The following is a 20,223-nucleotide window of genomic DNA, read 5'->3' on the forward strand; positions in this document are numbered from 1 at the left end:
TGGGTGTGGGAGGCTGGGGCAGAGACCCGCACCTGATGTGGGGTGGGGGATGGGAAAGGCCCTGAGATTGGGCCAGGAACCCCACCAGGTGACAGAGTAGCCTGTGTGAACTCTGTGACCCCTTCCCCATCAGGTTCTTTCTGCCCTTGTCTACGGATGACTAGGCAGTCATTTTTATGCACGACTTTATGTGGGGCTCTGGTATGTCCACGGTACAAAAATGTACAGCACTTGATCCCAAAGCCCTCAGAGCAGGGGAGGCAGAGTGCCTGAGCCAGGCTTCTCAGTGGGAGGTGTGGTCCTTGAGGTAGAGTCCAGGGATGGGGTGGTGACCAGCACTCTTGGGGAGAGATTTCCTCTGGGAGAAATGCCGAAAGTCCTGAGGGTTCCTCACACCTCTCTGAAAAGAAAGGAGGTGGGAGTCGGGTCAAGTCCGATGTGGCGTGAAGAGTGAGGCTGAGTGCCCTTCCTTGCCATGGCCCCCGCCTTGGTATTGCCCTCCTCTACTGACTCTATCCCCACTGAGGTCCTATTCTGGCACCCCCTCCCACTCCATACCAGCCTTCTTTGCTCCCTCCCAGGCCACATTCCCTTTGGCACTTACGACACAGACATGGGGGTGTCCAACTGTACGATGCAGGATCCACGCATCCTCTGCAGTTGGCCCCGGGTCAGCTTCCGAGGCCTGCTGTTCCCAAGCTCGGGGATGCCCTCGATCCTTTGGCTGGCCAGGTCTTCCCGGATCTCTCTGAGCATATCTTCAGCCCGGAGGGTACGGGAGTGGGGGGTGCAGCCAGTTTCCAGGAAGAGGGACTCCTCTTCCTCATCCCCTGAGGACTCCCAGGGGCTTTCCCCAGCAGAGTCTGTGTGGGTCGGGGATGGGGGGAGCTTTCCCCGAAGTTGGGCCCGATGCAAGGTTTCCGCTACCACATTCCCTCCCACTGAGGTCCCGTCTTCTTCCTCCGACCAGGTTGGTGGATTGCCCCTAGGAAGGCTGCTTCCTCTTTGGATAACTTCCCTTGGCAGTTCAGGGGCACTTCGGCGTTGGGGAGCTTGGGGGTTTGGAGGCTGAGGGCGCAGAGGAACATCTCGGAGGTCCAGGGTGGAGAAGATGAGGCGAGGGTCACGCCGAAGGGCCTGTGGGCGTAGTCGGCTCAAATGGTAGGGCCCTTTGGCGGAGCCTGGGATCAGGGTGCCGTAGCCAGAGTCTGAGGTATCATCTGGAACCAATGGAGAGTCTTCATCTGTGTCTTCTGTCACTACCAGGTGGGGGATGATGGTGGAGAACTCAGGGGTCCTACAAGTAACCATAATAGTAAATGGTTAGAATCCCATGCTGAGGGGTCAAGTTCAAGTCCAGGAAGTCTCATCCCATCCAGAAATGGCCCCTCCTCCAAACTTGCTTCGGTATCACCTCTAAACCATAAGAATATGTTCTCATCTTGCTGGCTAGACTGTGAGCTCCCCTAAGGCATTTTAGCCACAGCACCTGGGTCAGGACCTCGTACCAAGCAGGTGCTCAGGTATTTGCCAAAGGCTGCCTGAGCTCCCCTGAGGTTATCCCCCAGTGATGGGTCTTTTTTTCCTTAACCACGCTGCTGAACAGTTGTGTCACTGTGAATGAACCTCTCACCCTCTCTGGGGATTTGGACTCACCAGATCCCTGCAGCTGGAACATTCTGCAAATCCACATTGGCTTTCCCTCTCCATCCCCGGCCTGGGGAGCCTGCTCCTCTCAGGGAGCTCATGTTGCTTGTGTCTGTTTCCTTTGCTGCCTCCCACCCCACCCCCAGGCAGCCAGAGACTGACTCATCCCCGAGGCTGCCCCATGGGGTCCTTAGCGTGACTGATCCAAACCTGTTCTGCTCCAACCCATAGCCCGAGTTCCTCAATCTCTTCCCAGTGCTCCCGAAAGCTGTGTTGACATTTTTCTGCCTCGTGGGTTTCTCTTCTCTCCCTTCCTCCCCGCAACCCCCCTACTTTGAGAGACCTGTGGTCCCTGTGGGTCTTACCTCCCCTCTGCGCTGCTCTGAGAGCCCTCCAGGGAAGGCGAGGAGGGCCTGGTGCCTGGGGACTCCTGGTCCTGGTCCCGGTAGAGAGCCAGGAGCTCCCTCTTCTGTTGGACATACTCCTCTGCCTTCAGCTTTTGCAGGGTGACCTGGGATAGCCATACTTTCATTGATGAAGACTTGCTGTATGCCAGACTGGTGCTAAGTGTGCTACAGACATTATTTCATTTAATCCTCACAGATTCTGAATATATTACGAAGCCTATGAGGCAGATACTCTTTATTCCTCCTAATTTATTACAGAAAAACAGAATAAGTAACTTTCAAGGTCACAAAGCAAAAGACAGTGGGATGGAGTCAGGATCTGATCTCCCGAGCTGGCCCTGGGAAGGGTGGGTGGGAGGAACAGAAGTCTCCTTTTCCAGCTTGCACAGTTCTTCCTGCTTCTCATGTCCCCTTGGCCAGCCCTCTCTCCAGTCTGTGCCCTCCTTTAGGAAGCCCTCCCTCATAGACAGTGATGGCGATGTAAGTGTCCTGAATGGTGCTGGGCCTCGAGTTACTCCTGCCACCAGGGTGGACAGGGTCAGGCTCTCTCCTCTGCTCTCCTTCAGGGATGAAAGCAAGACCATTGCAAGAGGAATGGAGAGAGGATACACTATATTTTCTGTCTTCTTCCCCCAACATTTTCACACAGGTGCTCTCAGAATCAAGTAGTGACATCTGAGAAGTGGCTAACAGGGCCCCTCCACAGGCCTGCGGTAATCTGATACACACCGTCACCCTTCGGGGTGGATAGCATGGATACCAGCCCATTTTACAGATGAGGAAACAGGACCTAGAGAGGCAAAGGCTTTGCTCGAGGTCCCACGGGAAGAGAAGCAGAACTGGGACCGGGCCTTCTCTTTGAGTCCTGGTTTGGCAACTGCACTGAAGGGCAGCCTTAAAGGGTGGAAAGCTGCTAAAGGACAATGTTTGCTTGTGGAGGGGGAGGGAAGGCAGCAGAACCTGCAGAGAGGTTGAAGGCAGAGGCTGGGCAAAAAGGAGGTGCTGGTGGCAGCTGTGGGCAGCTCTGATATCAGTACTCTCTAGAATGGCCATATCCTTGTTCAAATATTGGAGTACTTCCATAATTGCTCTCTCAGCCTCCTGTCTCCCTTCCCTAGGACTACCCCATCCCTCAAGATCCAGTGGCTAGAGCGATAACATGGCACAGCGGGGGGGTCTCTAGGGCACCCCCTCACTCCCAAGGTGCCCCACTCTAATTCGATAATGACCATGCCATACTGATTGTTAAATATTTTGATTATCTCCCCAGCTTGAGGTATATGAACTCGCAACTCCTGGGCACTTGGGCCTTCTCAAAGCCTCTCCAGAAACACAGCGGGCATCTGGGTCAGGACAGAGACATGTTGGAAAAGTGGATGAACAGGGATAGGAAACTGGCATCAGGTTTATATGGCAAGTTTCCTTTCTCTGAGTGTCCAGTCCCTCAGTCTCATGAGTGACAAAGCAGTGCAAAGATTCTTAGCAGTCTCAAAAGACTAGAGAGTTGGCCAGAGCTAGGGATGATGGTGCCTGGGGGTAGGAAACCGGCGTATCAGGGCCACGTTCTATGATCTCCTCCCTCCTCTCCAGTGTGGGATGGAACAAGAAATAAGGACGGTGGGCGGAGTCGTTCTTGGGGCCAGGGTGGAGCTGGAGCAGCCTGTTGGTCGGCTGAAATGCTGTGCCCTTGGCCCCACACAACCCAAGTTCAATAGAGTGTTTGGGAAGTCTAGGACAGGGATGGTGTGGGGAAGCAAAGAATTGGAAGGAAGGGGTGGGGTAATACAGGCATCTCCACTCAGTGTGCCCCTGGCCCGACCACAGGAAAAAGCAGCGAGGGAGGCATCAGGAACCCCCTGTTGGAGGTCCTCCCGGACATGCCAAGCCTCCCCAGCAACCCTGGGAGGATCTTCTCAGTTTGGGGAAGAGGACAGACAAGTTGGGAAGGGAAGAGGAAATTGGTTCCTGAGCCAAAATGCGACCCCTCCACAAAGCCAAGAAGAGGAAGGGAGGGCCCCCCCAGCAGGATTCTTCTTCCTTTGCTCTGATAGAGAACACAGCCTTGACCGGAAACGCCTCTTCCCGCTGCTGCCTCTGGGGTGGCTCCTAGGTTCATCTGCTCCTCCCAGAGCTGCCCAAATGGACTAGCCCGGATCTCTCAAGGTGCCCACGGACTCTGAACCGCTGTGAGGCCTTTCCCCAGTCAGCACACAGCCCTGCCCAGGCGCCACTGACCGCCACTGTCTTCTAGTGATGACAATAACAAACATTCATGGAGCTCCATTAAGTGCTGGGCCTCGTGCCAAGCGGCAATAATAATTGTCCCATTGCTCCTGCACAGAGGTGCCCACTATCACTGCAATTCCCCAGATGGGGACCGGGGTTGGAGACGCGATGTAACTTCCGTGAGAGCAACAGTTAACAGGTGAGAGCTGGGCTCTAGCTAGTTCCTCAGCTGCCTGCTTCAGCCTCCCTCCGGCCATTTTTCGACCTCTGTCTCTTGACGGCTTTTTTTTGTTCCCACCACTGGTTCCTTTTTCCACTTCTCAGACCCTAAGCGTGGACCTTTCTCAGGATTTAGTCTGTCTTCCCTGGAGAAGTTCATTTTTTCCTAAAAGCTTGGGCTCTCCAGGCTAGACCTGTGGGAATAAAGCTGCACCTACATTTCTGTGAGGGGAGAAAGCAGTAGAGCCATCCCTGGGCAGTTGCTCTATCTAGGGGCCCCACAGACGTTCTACAGCCCTCATCAGTTTACAAAGACTGGTGGCAATAGAGAGCAGCTTTCTTTAAGAATTCTGTGTGAGACAACAGCAGGACACACTAATTTCAGTTTCTTTGTCCTTTGCTTTGCTAAACGAGGCCAGGAGCTTGTGCGCTGCCTGGTTATGTATCAGAAGTGACCCCCTTTTGGGGCGCCTGGGTGGCTCAGTGGGTTAAGCCGCTGCCTTCGGCTCAGGTCACGATCTCAGGGTCCTGGGATTGAGCCCCGCATAGGGCTCTCTGCTCAGCAGGGAGCCTGCTTCCCTCTATCTCTCTCTCTCTGCCTGCCTCTCTGTCTACTCTGTCTTTCAAATAAATAAATAAAATCTTAAAAAAAAAAAAAAAAGAAGTGACCTCCTTTCCCCTGTTAACCAGGAGTGAGACTTCTGAAGGTGAATTGGTTGGAATAAAATCCTAATCGTTTTAGGGGTCCCCTGGGGGTGGGGTGGGTATGTGTCATCTTGGGACCGGGAACCCAAGGAAGAAGAGAAAGTTCTGACAGTGGGGTGGTGAAGGAAACGGGCTCCAGTAAGGGCCCCCCACCTGCTGCCTGGGGAGTTCTGTGGCTTGTTTAGGTAGTCAAGGAAGCAGCAGTCCTGCAGGGCTGAAAGACACAAGATCTTGAAGCCCTGTCTTTCATTCTTCTTTCTTTCTTTTTTTAATGGCAAAATCCTCATATTTATTTTTTACTCTCCTAATTCATAGTTTTCAATATACTATTTAAACAGAGACTAAGCTCCAAATTTCCTTCTTTTAAATAAGCTCTCCTCATGATGGTACGGTATTATAGATAAGACAGCAGGAAGGATGCTTAAAATTGTTTAAAGAACAAAACTATTTTCACAAGTTCCAGAAGCCCTAATGACCTAAAGTGCCAATGACAAATCATTATTATCTATTCATTAAAGCAAGCACTATGAGAACCACTAATTTGACTAAACTGTAAAAATAATGAAGTTGCGTTCTTTAGAAATAGTCCAAATTTCTTTAGAAATAGTTCAAAATGTCCCCTTTTTTGGTAACTGAGATATAATTGACATATAACATTATATTAGGTTTGGGTATACAGAATAATGATCCAATATTTGTATATATTACAAAATAATCACCTCAGTAAGTCTCATTAATATCTGTCACTATATACTTCACACAAAAATTTTTTTTCTCTTGTGGTAAGAGATCTTAAGATTTATTCTCTTAGCAACTTTCATAGTTCATCCTTTGTCCCCACTTGAACCTCAGGGCTGTGTTTCTATCCTTTCCAAAGCCCCTAAGATATCTCCACTTGGCTACCCCCCACTACATCCTTTTCAAAGTGCTTCTGCTTAAAACTGGACAGTACCCTCGACTCACCCCTCCCAGGAAGCAACAACTAACCCAACAGGTTTCTCTTTTTGTTAAGATTTCATTTCACTCCGGGGTTCCATTGCCAAAGCAATCTTTCAAATGGGAACTTTGGGAAGGAAGTCATGCTTTGTCCTTTCTAACCTATGACCTGCATCAGGAGCGTTTACCTAGGGCTGGGTAGTAGGCTGCCTGCTTAATCAGAATGACTTCTTTGACTCTTCCCCATGAGGCAAGGACTGTTATTATTTAAGTCAACTGCAGGTGAAGACATGGAAGCTTGTGGGGGGTGGGGTGGGCACATAATTCACCCAAGATCACCTAGCTAGAAGAGGTAGTTCCTTTCTCTACCCCCATCCCCTACACATTTTTCACCCCTTTTTGCAACATGTTCCTAAGAACATGGCACTAAACCTCTGTATTTCACACCAAAACTAGTACAGTAAATCTCCTGCCACCAATCTCTTCCTCCTCCAGCCCACCTATCACCCTGCCAGCTGTCAATTCAAGACGAACACAAGGGTTTCACCATGGCAATTTCTTGCTCAAGAATCTATGGTGGCTGTCTTGTCAACCCACTCAATTCAACCTTGTCCTGTCTACACTCTTCTGTAACTCTTGGGAGTCCTGTAGAAACTGGCCTTCTCATCACTTGCTCACACAAATCCTTTGCTCCAGACTTAGACAGACATGGTCACTGTCCCCAAAATAATCCAACCCAACTGCTCCCTTGACGTTCTGCTCACGGTCTTCCCTAGACTTAAAAGGCCAATTTAAATCTTTACTCTCTGGCCATTCTGCTCCAGTGGTGGGTTGAATAGTGGCCCCAGAAAGATACGTCTAGGTCCTCACCCCTAGAACCTATTTGGAAGGTTCTATGCTTATTTGGAAAAAGGGTCTTTGCAGATGTGCCAAGATCTTCAGTTAAGGATCTCATGATGAGATCATCCTGGCTTTAGGGTAGACTGGAGTCTGTGTAAGAGACAGGAGTGGGAGATTTGGACACAGAGACGTACAGAGAGGAAGTCCACAAGAAGACAGTGGCAGAGACTGGAGTGACATGGACAGAAGCTAAGGAACACTTGAAGCCACCGAAGGATTCTCCCCTAGCGTCTTGAAGGGGAAACAAGTGGGCTTGTGGACACTTTGAGGTCTGAATTCTGGCTTCCACAACTGTGAGAGAATAAGCTTCTGCTGCTTTAAGCCATTAAGTTTGTGGTAACTGGTACAGCTCCATTTGGATCTTTTGAATTCCTCTAGCTTTTATCACATGAATCTGCCCTGTTAAATACCTTCACTTGCTCCTTGTCATCTCTAGTAGGACAAAGTTCAACTTCCTTAGCATAGCATCCAGTAGTAGGCACGATCTGGTAGTACCTACCTCCCAGCCTCTCTGCCACTACACCTGCCCTTGGACTTCATATCCTGGTAGTATGAACTCCTAGGCCAGTGGTTCTCTCCACACACATGGTGTTTCATGTTTTCCACATCAGCATATTCTGCTTCTCCATTTGGAATACCCTTCTTTCCCATCCTTGTTCCCCTACAAACTCCTAGATATCCCCACAAATGGTGATGAGACCATCACCCCTCTGTCGTCACAGTATCTGACCTCTGCGCTGTTTCTTTCCCAACCAACCCACCAGACAGAACAATTACTCCCTCCTCGGCCACAGTTCCATTCTGCATACATGTTTCCATTATTTGTATACTAATCTGTCTAGCTAGGCTGCCGGCCATGTTCCCTTAGGGGCAGGATGATGCTTTATTCTTTTCTGAGTCCCTAGCACCCAGCCAGTGCCTGCACCTAGCAAGGGCTCCACTGGTGTCAAATGGAAGACGAAGTTCCGAACATCATTGTTTTGGGGTGTAAAGACCTTTAGGGGACGCTGTCTTGGGCTCTCCCAGTGACTGGTACAGTCGCTGGCCAAAGGCTTTCTTTCCTGCTCTTGTGGATGGTCAAGGCTATGTCTCCCTCCCGAGGGGCCGAACCGGACTGAACCCGCATCCATCCCAGCCTCTTTCTCTTCCTCCTTCCCTCTTGCATTCCCATCTCTGACCTCTGAGGACCCCTCCACCCCTCCCCACTTCTGGCTTTCACATACCTGGGCCTGCTGGGTCTTCTCTAGCCACTGGGCACGGTCTGTAGCACTGGGACACTGCACAATGAGGGCACTGGAGACACAGTGGAATTCAGTGAGATGGATCACCAGGAAGCTGTCTGGGCGGAGGAGAAGGTCTGCTCAAGGGCTAGACCTTATTTGATGCCCATCCTGACTGCTCCTTCCCCTTGCCAAGAGGAAAGGAGAAGGAAAAGGTCCCCAAAGAAGAGACATACTAGGGTCCCGTAGTGGTCGGCACACAAGCTTCTCCAGCATGAGTGGGGGGCGGATGACCTTGGCTTTGTTGAGCTTGCGTTGGGGCTTGGTCACTAGGAGCATGTCAGAGAAGAGGAAGAGGTACACGTCCAGCTGGGAAGCCATGCGTAGAAGAAAGAGACAGGGTCAGCTGGAGCAGGGGAAGAGAGTGGGACATGGATCAGGCCCCGCGTTGTGTGCGTGCATGGGTGCACATGTGCACGGGGGACAAGTGCACAACTGTGGAGCGCTAGAGCTGGAAGGGGTGTCACTTTGGTCCCGTCTCTCACTTTATAGGCTGGGAACGTGGCTGACTCAGGGGCATACAAACAACCAGAGCTTCACCATGCCATGTCCTCCTCCCAACACACACAGAGACAGACACAGATACACGAACACATCTCTTTGCCATTTCCAGCTTTCCTGACTCTTATTCAGTCTCCCAGCATCCCTCCCTTCTCTGCGATCTCCGTCCCACCTTCTCCGAGCTTCCCCATAGCCCCTCACCTTCCCTTCTCGCCCCTCCTTCACTCGCACGGGTCCCTCCAGCAGCAGCTGCCTGATGTACTCAGAAGCAACCCCCAGCATGGGGGACGTCAGGTCCAGGGTGCAGAACGGACGCAGGTTCTGAGGGACATGGGGTGGGGAGGATCGTGGGGCTGGGCAGGGCTGCCTCCCCCTCCCAGCCATGGTGGTTCTTTGTTCTGTCACTGGCACCTTCCCTTCTCATCCTTGCCCTCTTGGAGGGAGAAGAAGCATCGAGTACTTCCTTCTCACTCTCTGGAACTCCTCATGTGGGAGGAGTGATGTGCACGGCCCCTCTGTGGCCCCTCTGCCCCTTCTCCGCCAGGCCTCTGCTTCTTCTGTTTCCCTGGGGACCTTGCTTGTTCTGTGCCTCCTTGCCTCTGCCCTCCCTCACCTTCTGCACTTCCTCGCTGGACGGCTCCAGCACGTCGTAGGGCCCGATGCGTCGGGCTGCAGCCACTAGGCTCTCCTGCTCTTCGCTCCGGTGGACGAGTTGGTTGATGTGTCGCAGGAATGACTCCACAGCGGCAATCTACGTGATGGGTGGGGTGTGGAAGGAGGAAGAGCTCAGCCCCTCCCCCTGTACGTCTCCCCCAGTCAGTGACAGCACGGGCGGCGTCAGTGCCACGCGGCCACATACATATGAAGAAAGAGACCCCTGAGAGTTCCAGGAAATCAGTTCCCACATGCCAGTTCCCAGCTCCCGAGGGCATGGCACTGCCAGGCCACCTACCATGGCGCTCAGTGCTTCTTGGACGTGTGCCTCAGGACTCCTCTTAAGCACAGCCTGGAGCAGCAGTGGGTACTTGGTGACCCGCTGGTGGGGCTTGATGAGCAGGTCCCCCAGCATCTGTCTCCCCGCGAGCTTGTGCTTCTCACACCACTGCCAGCAGAGGAGGACAGGGGACGGTCAGGAGTCTGCAAGCCCCCTGCTGCTCCATTCCAGTGATAGCCTCGGCCTCAGACCCAGCTGGAATTCAGGGATGACCTGGAGGTCTAGGGTCCGCCCCAGCCCCCTTCCCAGCACCCCCTCTCCCACCTGCACAAAGGCATGGAAGAGAGGATTATTGTCTTGCTGCTCCCGGGCGTAAGCCATGGTCTGCTTCACTTGCAGGCAGTATTGGACATAGGGCTGGAACCGCTGGCTGAACTAAGAAGAGATATGGGCAGGCAGGGGGAAAAAGGTCATGAAATCTGGCCTCCAGCTGCAGAGCACGGGGAGCACGAGGGAGAGCCTCTCATTGACCCTTAGTCTAGCTCTCGCCAATCCCTAACCCCCATGGTGCTTTCCCCTACCTGTGACTGCCAGTCCCTTTCTCTGGAGTCCAGGGAGAAGATGAGGTCCCCAGAGGCAGACCCACTGCTACTCTTTCAGGCCCCGTGCACAGCCCCTGACCTACCCTGCCGCTCTGGACGTACTCTCCCACCATCAATAATTCAGCTGGAATGTTTGCAGGACTCTGCAGGTCCTGTTTCACACAGGTGGTGGCTAGTGACCTGAGTCTTGCCCAGAAGACCTGTTCCTGGGCTTGTTCCCAGGAGATGAGTGCTCCCCCCAACCTCTGTACCCCATTCTGGCTCTGCAAGGCCCAGACCTCTTCCTGGTCAGGTAAAATTGTGGAAGAAAGTCTGACCCCAGGCCTCTTGCTTTCTCTTGTCCCATTTCTCTATGATCTGGGTGATCTGGGGCCTTTTACGGCCCCTCCTTCATTTACCCAGAAGATGCCTTGCTTAGACCCCATTCTTCTCCCAGCTGTTTGGCAATGCATCTCTGGCCAAGAAGTAAGATTCTGTAGTTAAGAGATCAAGTATAACCCTTCCCTGAGATAGCTGCATTTCATTTCGACAGAGTCACCCAAACACCAAAGAACTTTTGGGACAGAGGTCATACCTGTGGAATGAAGGGCAGGAAGTGAGGAGATATTCTGGGGTGGGGGCTGTGCTCTCAGACCCCCTTCAAGCCACAGAAGAATTCAAGTGACAGAGGCATACCCTGCAGGCAGGACCTCTCTGGGCCCTCCCAGGCCTGCCCCAGCCAGATGTAGCCCTTTGCCATGTCTCACCGTCAAGAAGCCATTTTGCAGGCTGACAGGGTCCAGAGGCTGGCCTGAGGCTCGAGTCTCCCTCAGGGTGGGCCCCAGCACCTCCTCCCAAAAGCTCTTGTGGGCTCGAATCAGGCTGGGGACATTTCCAAAGAGGATCTCAGCTGATACCTGGAGGAGGGAGCAGAACTCAGCCACAAGCCTTGGCAGGTCACCGTCAGACAGCTCTGGCCACCGACAGGCAAGGACCTGTAAGCTTGGCTGGTGGAGGGTGGGCTCAGGATGAAACCTGCAGGGGAGCTGAGAGATCTAAGGGGCTAGGGTTTTCCCTTCTACTCCTCTGGCACTTGGGCTGAGCTCTGCTGAGTCCTGGAAAAGAGCAGAGGCCAGGCTGCTTGGGGTCTAGAGCAGGAAGGAGAGTAGGAGGGCAGGGAGTGTCCTGGAAAATGAGGCCATGGGGAATCCAGACAGAGCAGCCTGGGGGGCTTTCTGGGAGCCCACCCCCATTCTGTGGCCTCAGAGCTTGGGATGTGGCCAGGTCCTCCCGAGTGCCCACTCACCTCGGTCAGTAGTCCCACTCGCTGCAGATTCAGCAGGCCGGCGGTCAGGAGCTGGAGGCAGGGAAAGCCAAGGGTGTAGGCACCTGACTTCTCCTCTGGGGACCCCAACCTAGCCCTTCAATGTAGCCCCATCCCAGTTTCACCACTGCTAACCTGATTCCCGAGATCCCCAGCAGGTCTCCAATGGCGGGGGAGGGATCTCCTGGTTACGTGTCCCCGCCTTCCCTCCGCCCCTCTCCATGGCCCTCCCTTCCTGGCCTGGGGGAGTGGGGGCCATGTAAGGGAGATGGGTGGATGGCTGAGGTGTTGCCTGGGCCGGGGACGGGAGCAACTCACATTGGTCATGATCTTGAGCTTCCGCACATAGATCAGCTCGGTGGTCAGCAGCTCCCAAAGCGCTTCCTGTTGGTGGCAAAGCTCTCGGCTCATCTCCTGGGGTGGGGACAGCACTGGTTCAGTTAGGGAATGCTACTAGATCTACCTCACAGATGATGACCTTTTAATCCTCAAGTGTGTAGGTGGTTTTATCCCCATTTTACAGATGAAGCCACTGAGGCCCAGAGAGGCTTCCTTTCTCCATCAAGGTGTCACTAGTAAGTGGCAGACCCAGGAGTAGAACCTACAGCAAGATGTCTCCAAATGTTTTCCCCACGTGACCCTACTTCCCAAGGCCTTTCCCCCCCTTCCAGGGCGGATCTGAGTTGTCTGTGGGCATCTATGATACTGGAGGGACAGACTCTGTGTTCCAGGCCCACCTTATGCCCAGGCACCAGCTCCTTCCAGGACTTCTCAATGACCAGGCTGCTGTCGCTGCCCTCTCCAATCTCCCAGTGCCGCCGTTCCTCAGGGGGCAGGCGGGGCATCCCAAACATGCTGAATGTATGCAGCCTCATCTCCAGCTGGCGGGCCTTGCTGACTTCCTGGGGGAGCCAAAAAGGGGATTAATCCTGGGCACGCAGACCCCCAGCCTGGGGATGGCTGCGAGTGCTGGTACGTGCGTGCGTGCGTGTGTGTGTCTGGGAATGGGAGGTAGCACTGTCCCTGAGTGGGGACACAGAAGCCTGGGGGCAGAAGGGCGTTGCTGGAACACAGGCAGAGAGGCAACTTGGCCTGCAAAAAACGTGCCAGACAGAGGAGTCTGACTGAGGCTCCCTGACCGGAAAGATACTTTCTAGGCTCTTCTGAGTCAGAACCCCTCATAGGGACCTCCAGGTGGAGACCAAGGGACCTGCGGTCTCAGGCAACATTCTGACACTTGCCTACAAAACGGACATTTTTATGAGGCAGCATGGCTTGCAGATGTGTCCCTGAGAGGGTCTCTCCACAGAACTGAATCCCGTGCTGTACAGGGGCCGGCCACTGTCTCTGCTCTGATCATCTGTGGACCATACAGCTCAGGCTGTGAGCCTGGGGACAGGAGAAGAGGGACCTCTTACCTTGAATTTAGGGGAGTGTGGTGGGCCAGACCCAAAAGGGCCTCCATACTTCTTCTCGGGCTCTGGTTCTTGCATCTTCAGAGGAGACACACCTCGGACCTGGCCAGAGCCCTTGGCAAAGGGGACATAGCCATGGAGGCGTCGGCGACCGGGATCCTGGAGGAGGAGGAAGAGCAGGGTAAGTTCTTAGGGGGCCTCCCTTCTCCCCGAAGTCCCAGAGAGGTAGCGGGGCCAGACTTGACTGCAGGTGGTGTCCCCTACCCCTGCAAGTGGGGCTGGCTCACCTCTCCCCTCAAACCAGTCTGGGGTGAGTCACTCCTGCTCTGAGTCACAGCAGCTGCTGCCGGGGAGGCCAAGCTGAGCTGGGCAGGGGCCTGCCAACTTGGCTCCCCTAGAGGGCCTAGGGGCAAAAGTGGGGGCCTCTAGAGCAGGAACACAGGCACCTACAAGCCTGGGCTCCAGTGTGGATACTCCCCCAGGGCCCGCCCGCTCACATGTGTGCTCCCTGTTCTGCGGGCGTGCGTGCACAAGGCACAGTGCGGACAGCATTCTGGCTCCCTCCAGCTCCCCCTGCGTGGGAACGACTTCCCTCGCATGTGGGGATGAGGGCACACACATGTGTGGCCTCCTCCCCAGGGGCGTGCGGCCCGTGTCCTTTCCAGCTGGGAGTGGCTGTGCTTCCTTATGAGAGATTGAGACCACGGCCACAAGTCTCCTCCTGGGCAGGCCTGGTCACATTCCTTGATCTGCCTGTGGCCTAACAGCACATACTTCCTAGTCTCCCTTCCGGCCCTCAGCCCGGGAGAGTCCCCAGCTGTCCTCCCTCTCTCCCAGGGCCAAATCCTATTCCAGGAAGGCAGGGAATACCCCCAGTGGAAACAGAACTGTACTCAGGGTGCAGGGGCAGCTTGGAGGCTAAGAAAAGGCATTTCAGGCAGGCCAGGCGGGTGGAGCTGTGGGGAAGCCAAGGCAGGCCCCCACACCCCTCCCCACTTGCAGAGTAGGGACACCCTGAACCTTTGCTCTTCCTTCAGTGCTGACTCAGACAGAGTGGGCCTCAGGGAACCCACAGGCTCCTCCCAAGTAGAGGCGGGAGTCTGGGAAGTGCCAGGCTCCCTGCTCCCCGTGACCCCCCCCCAACCAACTCCAGGCCTCAGACCTGTCTAACAGCACCTCCTCCAAGGGCCTGGCTTCACCCATCTGCCTGGGATGGGTGTGGAGTCCTGAGAGCCTGGATCAACACTAACCTGCTCTCCCTCGAAACCCAGGAAAGAAGGTAGGGGTGAGGGACAGGAATAGACCACCTCATGAAGCTACAAGAGAGATGTGAAAGCCTCACTATTCTCCCTCCTGCCCCTCCCAGGTCACTCTTGGGGCAGCCTGGACTCACCAGCCCAGAGGCAACTTGGGAATGGAGACGGTCAGCAGAACCCTGGTTGGAGGCCTGATAACGGCCCCCGTAAGTCTCAATGCGGGATGCCACAAGTCCTTGGAAGGGACACTCATCTGGAGGAACAAAAGTCTGCATCTCTTCTTTCCTGGGTCACCTCTGAAGGGTCATAGCTTCAATGTCAAGGAGAAAAGGTTCCCCTGTGGCTGCAAAGATTAAAAAAAAAAAAAAGAAAAAAAAGGAATGGAAGGGCCAGCCTTGATCAGTGGGTGGCACCAGGTGGGGGACCAACAGAGGGAGGGGGATGGGAAAGATGATGGAGTGGGGGAAGAAGAGTCAAGGGCTTGTCACTTACTGCAGGAGTATAGCTGTCTACCTGTGACTTGGTGGGGCTAGGGTATGGCCACACATGCTGGGGAGGGAGCCCCATGGAGCTATACCTCCTCCTTTACATGTAAGCACATCAGGCATGTGCTCCCTCACTGGCCTCAAAGGATGCTGTAGTCCTCAGAGCAGCTGGGTGCAAGGGTCACAGGTGGGTCCCCAGGCTTCCTGGATGTCCCTCCTTTCCAGGCACCGAGCCATACCCTCCCTGTGGCCTAGGGAAGAGGTGCTGGGAAGCCCTCGGGTGGGGGCACCCTGGAGACTGTACCACCTACCCACTATTTCTGTATAGCCCTAAACTAAGAATGCTTTTGACATGAAGAAATAATTGGAAAAAAAATTAAAAGAATAATATTCCCTAACACATGGAAAGTATATAAAAATCAAATCTCACGGTCCCTAAATCAAGTTTTCTTTCTTTCTTTCTTTTTAAAAAGATTTTATTTATTTATTTGACAGAGATCACAAGTAGGCAGAGAGGCAGGTAGAGAGAGAGAGGGGGAAGCAGGCTCCCTGCAGAGCAGAGAGCTGGATGTGGGGCTCAATCCCAGGACCCTGGGATCATGACCTGAGCCGCAGGCAGAGGCTTTAACCCACTGAGCCACCCAGGTGCCCCCCTAAATCAAGTGTTCTTGGAACACAGCCACATTTACACATCTCCAGTTGTCTACCACTGCTTTCTTGCTAGTTGAGACAGAGACTGTCCCTATAGACTTCAAGTCTGAAATATTTACTGTCTGGCTCTTCACTGACAGTTTGCTCACCCCTTACCTGGACCCTCCTGCCCACAGACAGGGAGGGGAGGGAGGACAGCTATCAGGTGGCTGGGCTTAGAGACAGCAGGCTATGTTTGGTCTTCCCCGCCCTCTGGGAAACCTCCATGGAGCTGGGAGCCAGCCAGGGGCTCCATCTCTTCCCCTTAAACCTGGATAGAGGACCCACCCTTTGAGTGGGCAGGACCTGGAGAGCAGAGGCCTAAGCATGTGCTTGTTCCCCTACAAATGGGCTTGAGGCCCCTGCTCAGCCCTACCCTTACTTTTCTCTGATTTATGAGCGAAAGAGGAAAAAGTTCATTGTCTACCCGGCCCCTTCCCAATAATCCTCCCTGCGAGGGCTGCCTCCGCCGTCTCCTTTGCCCTCTCCCTGCCCCTGGTCCTTTTCGAGCTGGGACGCCGGCTGGCCTCAGCCTCTCGCCCCCGCGCCGCCCGCGCAGCCCGCACCGGCTCCAGCCCCCATCCCGCCCCGCCCCCGTCCGCCCGGCCCCGCCGCCGCTCACCTGTGTCCGCAGGTGTCCCCGTGCCCGCCGCCCTCGCTGCCGCCCGCCGGGCTCCCGGTCCCCGACGGCTCCCGCGGCAATGCCAGCCCCGCTGCCCGGCCTGGGTCTGGGACCGAGCGGCCCGTGGGACCGGGGCAGCGCAGGGCCGGGCCGGGAGGGAAGGTGGCGGGACAGGGGCGGGGACGCAGGCTGGCGCCGCCCTCTCACCACGGGCCCGGGACCCGGCGGTGCCGTGTGAGCGCCCTGTGGCCCTGGGGACAGAGGGTCTGGTGCTCGTGACGCAACCGCCACGCTCCCCGGGCAAGAAGAGCTCACTGCGCAGGGTTCCTCTTCCCCTCCCTCCTTCGCACCTGAACTCGCCAGCCACCGGCCCGGGAACCGCGCGCCACGCTGGCGCTCTCTCCTCGCTGCCAGACCCCTTCCGGGCACCAGAGTAATGAGGCACACAGGCGAAGCTGGGCGTCGCAGGAGGCGGCGAGAGTAATGACCCGGAGTCCTCTGGTGCCCACCTTGCTTTCAGGTGCAGTGAGTGGCCAGCTCTAGGGGAGTGGGACTGCCATTGAGTGAGGCTCCTGTGCCCCCTCGTGCCCATTCTGGGCTGAGTCCAAAGTGTGACCCTTATCTCTCACATGCCTGCCCTGGTCACGGGTGGAAGGCTATGTCTGGACTTTGCCTTTGCTCCAGGGATGGTACCAGGCAAAGACCTGACCCAATGCTTCTCCCACTACCTGAGACTGGGGGTGGGAGGACCCTTCACTGGCCAACAGGCATGTCCCAGGCTCCACCCCAGTGAGGGTGTCATCCCAGTCCCGGCTGGGGCTGCTGACATAGAGGCCTTCCAGGAAGGGCACTGGCGGGGCGCTGTATGAAAGGACCACATTCTCACATTCCCACCTCATGGCCGGCCCACACCGCCTGACAGGAGTGCTGGGTATTGGTGATCAGAAGTGTCCACGGTGCAGGCTCATTGTGATCTTACAATCAAGAAACCAAAGAGTCTGTGGTGGGGTGGGGAAGGGGGCCGGGGGGGGGGTGAGCCCCAGCACCTCCCCCTGCCCTGTGGTCTTCCTGCCACAGCCAGCCATGCAGTGTCCCATAGGCCTCCTTCCATTTGTAGAGCATTCGGGAATTTATGAAGCACTTTCAAAAGCATAATCTCATTGTAGCACTAGGGAAAGGGTCCTCCATGCTCCTCTCCTGTCTGCCAGCTTAAATCCATAAACGATTGGATTCTAGTCCTCATGTGGACTCTGATGACTCCGTTTTGTTTGGGAGAGGAATGTTTATGGGATGATTTCTAACTTCCTCCACCTAATTCTCCTCCTAAAACCATGGGATGGTTTCCGATTTCCTCCGCCCTCCTCCTATTTGCCCTCCCAAATCCTCTTTTTTTCTGAGCTTGCTGTTATGTGATTGCTCCATTGTTTCAGAAGAGTTCCTCCAGCTTCCTGTATCCTACCTCTTGCTTCCCGCCTCTGGGTTGACCAGCATTGGTTTCCCAGAGAGGATTCGAGTAGGGCAGAACTGTACTGAAGAGAAGCCCTTTTCTCTTCCATTCCCAGCTCGTGTGTGTCTATGTGTGTGTGTGTGAGAGAGAGAGATAAATTTAGGGGTGACAAGAGTAGCCATGAGAGAGAGAGAGGTAATAAACCAGGAGATGGTGATTACAGGCAGTATTAAATGACACCCCAGAGAGAGCTGGTGCCAAAGGGCCCCTAGCTTCTGTTCCCAAAGTCAGAAGAAGGGGGAAGGAGGAGTAAGTGGGGAAGGGAGATTGAGAGAACACCAGAGACAGGCCTGGACTTATAGCGCTCTGGGCGAGCTGGCTGGACTGGCCCAGTGGACACACAGAGAGTTAACCCTTTCACTTCCCTCTAGTCTGAGATCCAATCTCTGCCCGACACTGCCTCAGGGCCTGTCTTCGCCCTCTTTGGGAGGAGAAGTTCCCAGGGAAAGCTGGAGTCTAAAAGTGGGAGGTGTGGCTGGGTGCAAGCTGTGGGTCAAGAGGTGGAACTCCTGGCTTCTAGTCCTTCTTTTCTGGCTTTGTCAGATCCTTGCCCTCACAACCTCTGTTTTCCCAGAGCCCTGACTCTGCTGTGGAGAGCTGCCTTCAGACAGACTGAGGTGGAATGAAACCCACCTCAGTGGCAGGCAGCTGAATGAAACCCAGAGAGCCAGAGGGTTGGAGTGTCGGCCTCTACTCTGGGGCCCTGGGGAGCACCTGGCCCTTGGCCCAGATAGGGGCACCTGGATGATTGTTTTTCTTCCTGGCCGGCCCGGGCTTTCCTCCTACCTCTGGCTTGAGTCCTATTCCTTCTCTGAGCCCGAGTTTCACCCTTAGCATGGAAAGCCTTCATCAAGGGATGCCCCAGCTCCACACCACAGCTGATGAGAAAGGGTCTGTCTGTCCAAGATCAGAGCTTTGTGGATCCAGAGCGTGAGGGTGATTTTCTGGGGCTCCATGTTCCTCCTCCCTTCCCTCACAGGGAGACTCACTTGAGCCCAGAGCTCTGCCTGGCCGGCACCTCTCAGGGAAGGGCGGAGGCCATCCGGGTTAATGAGGTGCTAGCAGGGGCATCCTCCTTGGCCCAGGGTCAGGAAGAGGAAGGAACCTGAGGGCTCGAGCTGGGAGGCACCAGGGCACGTGAGGAAGCTTATCACCAGGAGGCCAGGCCACTGGGCACAGACCAGAACTGATGCCCTCCTTCCCTTTGCTGCTTTCCTTCTGCCCCCCTCACTCTGCGCCTTCCACACTTACTGACAGTGTTCATCCACACCAGAAGGTACGAGGAATGTATAGAACAAAGATTCCCAGTATGAGGAATAGTCCTCTTCCTAGGATAAGAGACAGTTCCTGGCCTCCAGGAGGCCACAGACAAGTGTAGAGACAGACAGATGGTGAACAGAACACTGATGTACAAGTCATACATAAAAGGAACGAGCCAAGAGTTATGTACGGGAGCACTTTGGAGGGACTGACAGCGACATAAAGCAGCCAGGGGAGCTTCATAGAGGAGGTGAACTTTGAGCTGGGACTTTAAGGATGAGTAGGAGTTTGCTGCGCCAAGGAGGAGGAAAGGGTATTTCTGGAAGAGGCAACAGTGTGAACAAAGACCCTGACACGTGGAGGAGCGTGTTTAAAAGGCAAGGGGGAATGGGCAGGCTTTCCCAAAGACCTCCTGAAAGTCAGCTGTGGAGGCTTCCTGGGGACCTCGTACCCTCCAAGCAGCCGATCTCTGGGCTGTGGCTTGGGAGGACGAACCCTCTTCCTGGCATTCAAGGACCTCCTCAATATGACCCCAATGACACTTCCTGCCTTTTCCTTGCTACTTCCCTACTCTATCCCTGGACATGTCCCCAGTCTCTGAGTCTGCCTTAGTGGCCCTGATTCCATGCCTTTGCTCAAGCCCTTCCTCTCAGCTGGCACAATGTTCTTGGCCCTTTGTCCTCCCGTCTCCATCTCTGCCCCCTTCAGGGTCCTTCCCACTAGCTGTTTGCTTCATGAACCATTTCCTGCTGGTTCCCCAACCAACGGGACCACGTTCCTCCCTGCTTTCAAGACCACGTTCCTCCCTGCTTTCAAGGCTCTCTGCTTTGGCCTCTGTGTTTCTTTCTTTTCTTCCTTCGTCCTTCCTTCCTTCCTTCCTTTCTTTTTTTCTTTCTTTTTATTTTTTTTTTTAAGATTTTTATGTATTTGACAGAGAGAGAAAGCACAAGCAGGGGGAGTGGGAGAGGGAGAAGCAGGCTCCCCGCTGAGCAGGGAGTCTGAAGTGGGACTCGTTCTGAGGACGCTGGGATCACAACTTGAGCCGAAGGCAGACGCTTAACCATCTGAGCCACCCAGACATCCCTGCTATGTTTCTTTAAAAGATACCGCTCTCAGGGCACCTGGGTGGCTTAGTCATTGGCATCTGCCTTCTGCTCAGGTTGTGATCCCAGAGTCCTGGGATTGAGCCCCGTATTGGGCTCCCTGCTCCATGGGGAGTCTGCTTCTCCCTCTCCTGCTTCTACTGCTTGTGTTCCCTCTCTCCTTGTCTCTCTCGCTGTCAAATGAATAAAATAAAATCTTTTTTTTTTTTTAAGACACTGCTCTTA

The 20,223-nt window shown here is 54.6% G+C and overlaps 1 protein-coding gene across 4 annotated transcripts; it reads right to left on the reverse strand.

The window, feature by feature from the left end:
- Positions 1-170: 170 nt before the first annotated feature.
- PLEKHG6 (pleckstrin homology and RhoGEF domain containing G6) lies at positions 171-16,495 on the reverse strand. 4 transcript variants are annotated; one of them, XM_044229118.1, is made up of 16 exons: positions 16,479-16,495; positions 14,469-14,674; positions 13,079-13,234; positions 12,398-12,562; positions 11,979-12,074; positions 11,643-11,693; positions 11,104-11,253; positions 10,080-10,190; positions 9,774-9,923; positions 9,435-9,572; positions 9,023-9,142; positions 8,497-8,629; positions 8,264-8,379; positions 2,013-2,158; positions 605-1,297; positions 171-400 (listed from the first exon to the last, which is right to left on the reverse strand). In XM_044229118.1, exons 2-16 carry the CDS (start codon positions 14,604-14,606, stop codon positions 391-393), a joined length of 2,373 nt encoding a protein of 790 aa, XP_044085053.1. In that variant the 5' UTR covers positions 14,607-14,674; positions 16,479-16,495; the 3' UTR covers positions 171-390. The 4 variants fall into 4 exon arrangements, with proteins under 4 accessions (XP_044085053.1, XP_044085052.1, XP_044085054.1 ...); XM_044229117.1 differs by lacking the exon at positions 16,479-16,495 and adding an exon at positions 16,129-16,192; XM_044229119.1 differs by lacking the exons at positions 14,469-14,674; positions 16,479-16,495 and adding an exon at positions 13,573-13,744.
- Positions 16,496-20,223: the final 3,728 nt, after the last annotated feature.

This window comes from Neovison vison, chromosome 12, assembly GCF_020171115.1.
Source record: "Neovison vison isolate M4711 chromosome 12, ASM_NN_V1, whole genome shotgun sequence".
Lineage (NCBI taxonomy): Eukaryota > Metazoa > Chordata > Mammalia > Carnivora > Mustelidae > Neogale > Neogale vison.

Bases quoted from the DNA above. Each gene is read 5' to 3' on its own strand.
- PLEKHG6 (XM_044229118.1), bottom strand. From the start codon at position 14,606: ATGCAGACTTTTGTTCCTCCAGATGAGTGTCCCTTCCAAGGACTTGTG. The intron at 10,191-11,103 runs GTGAGACATGGC...ATCTCTTCTTAG, and splicing joins TGCAAAATGGCTTCTTGACG to TTCAGCCAGCGGTTCCAGCC. The intron at 8,380-8,496 runs GTATGTCTCTTC...TCCTCCGCCCAG, and splicing joins CCGACCACTACGGGACCCTA to ACAGCTTCCTGGTGATCCAT.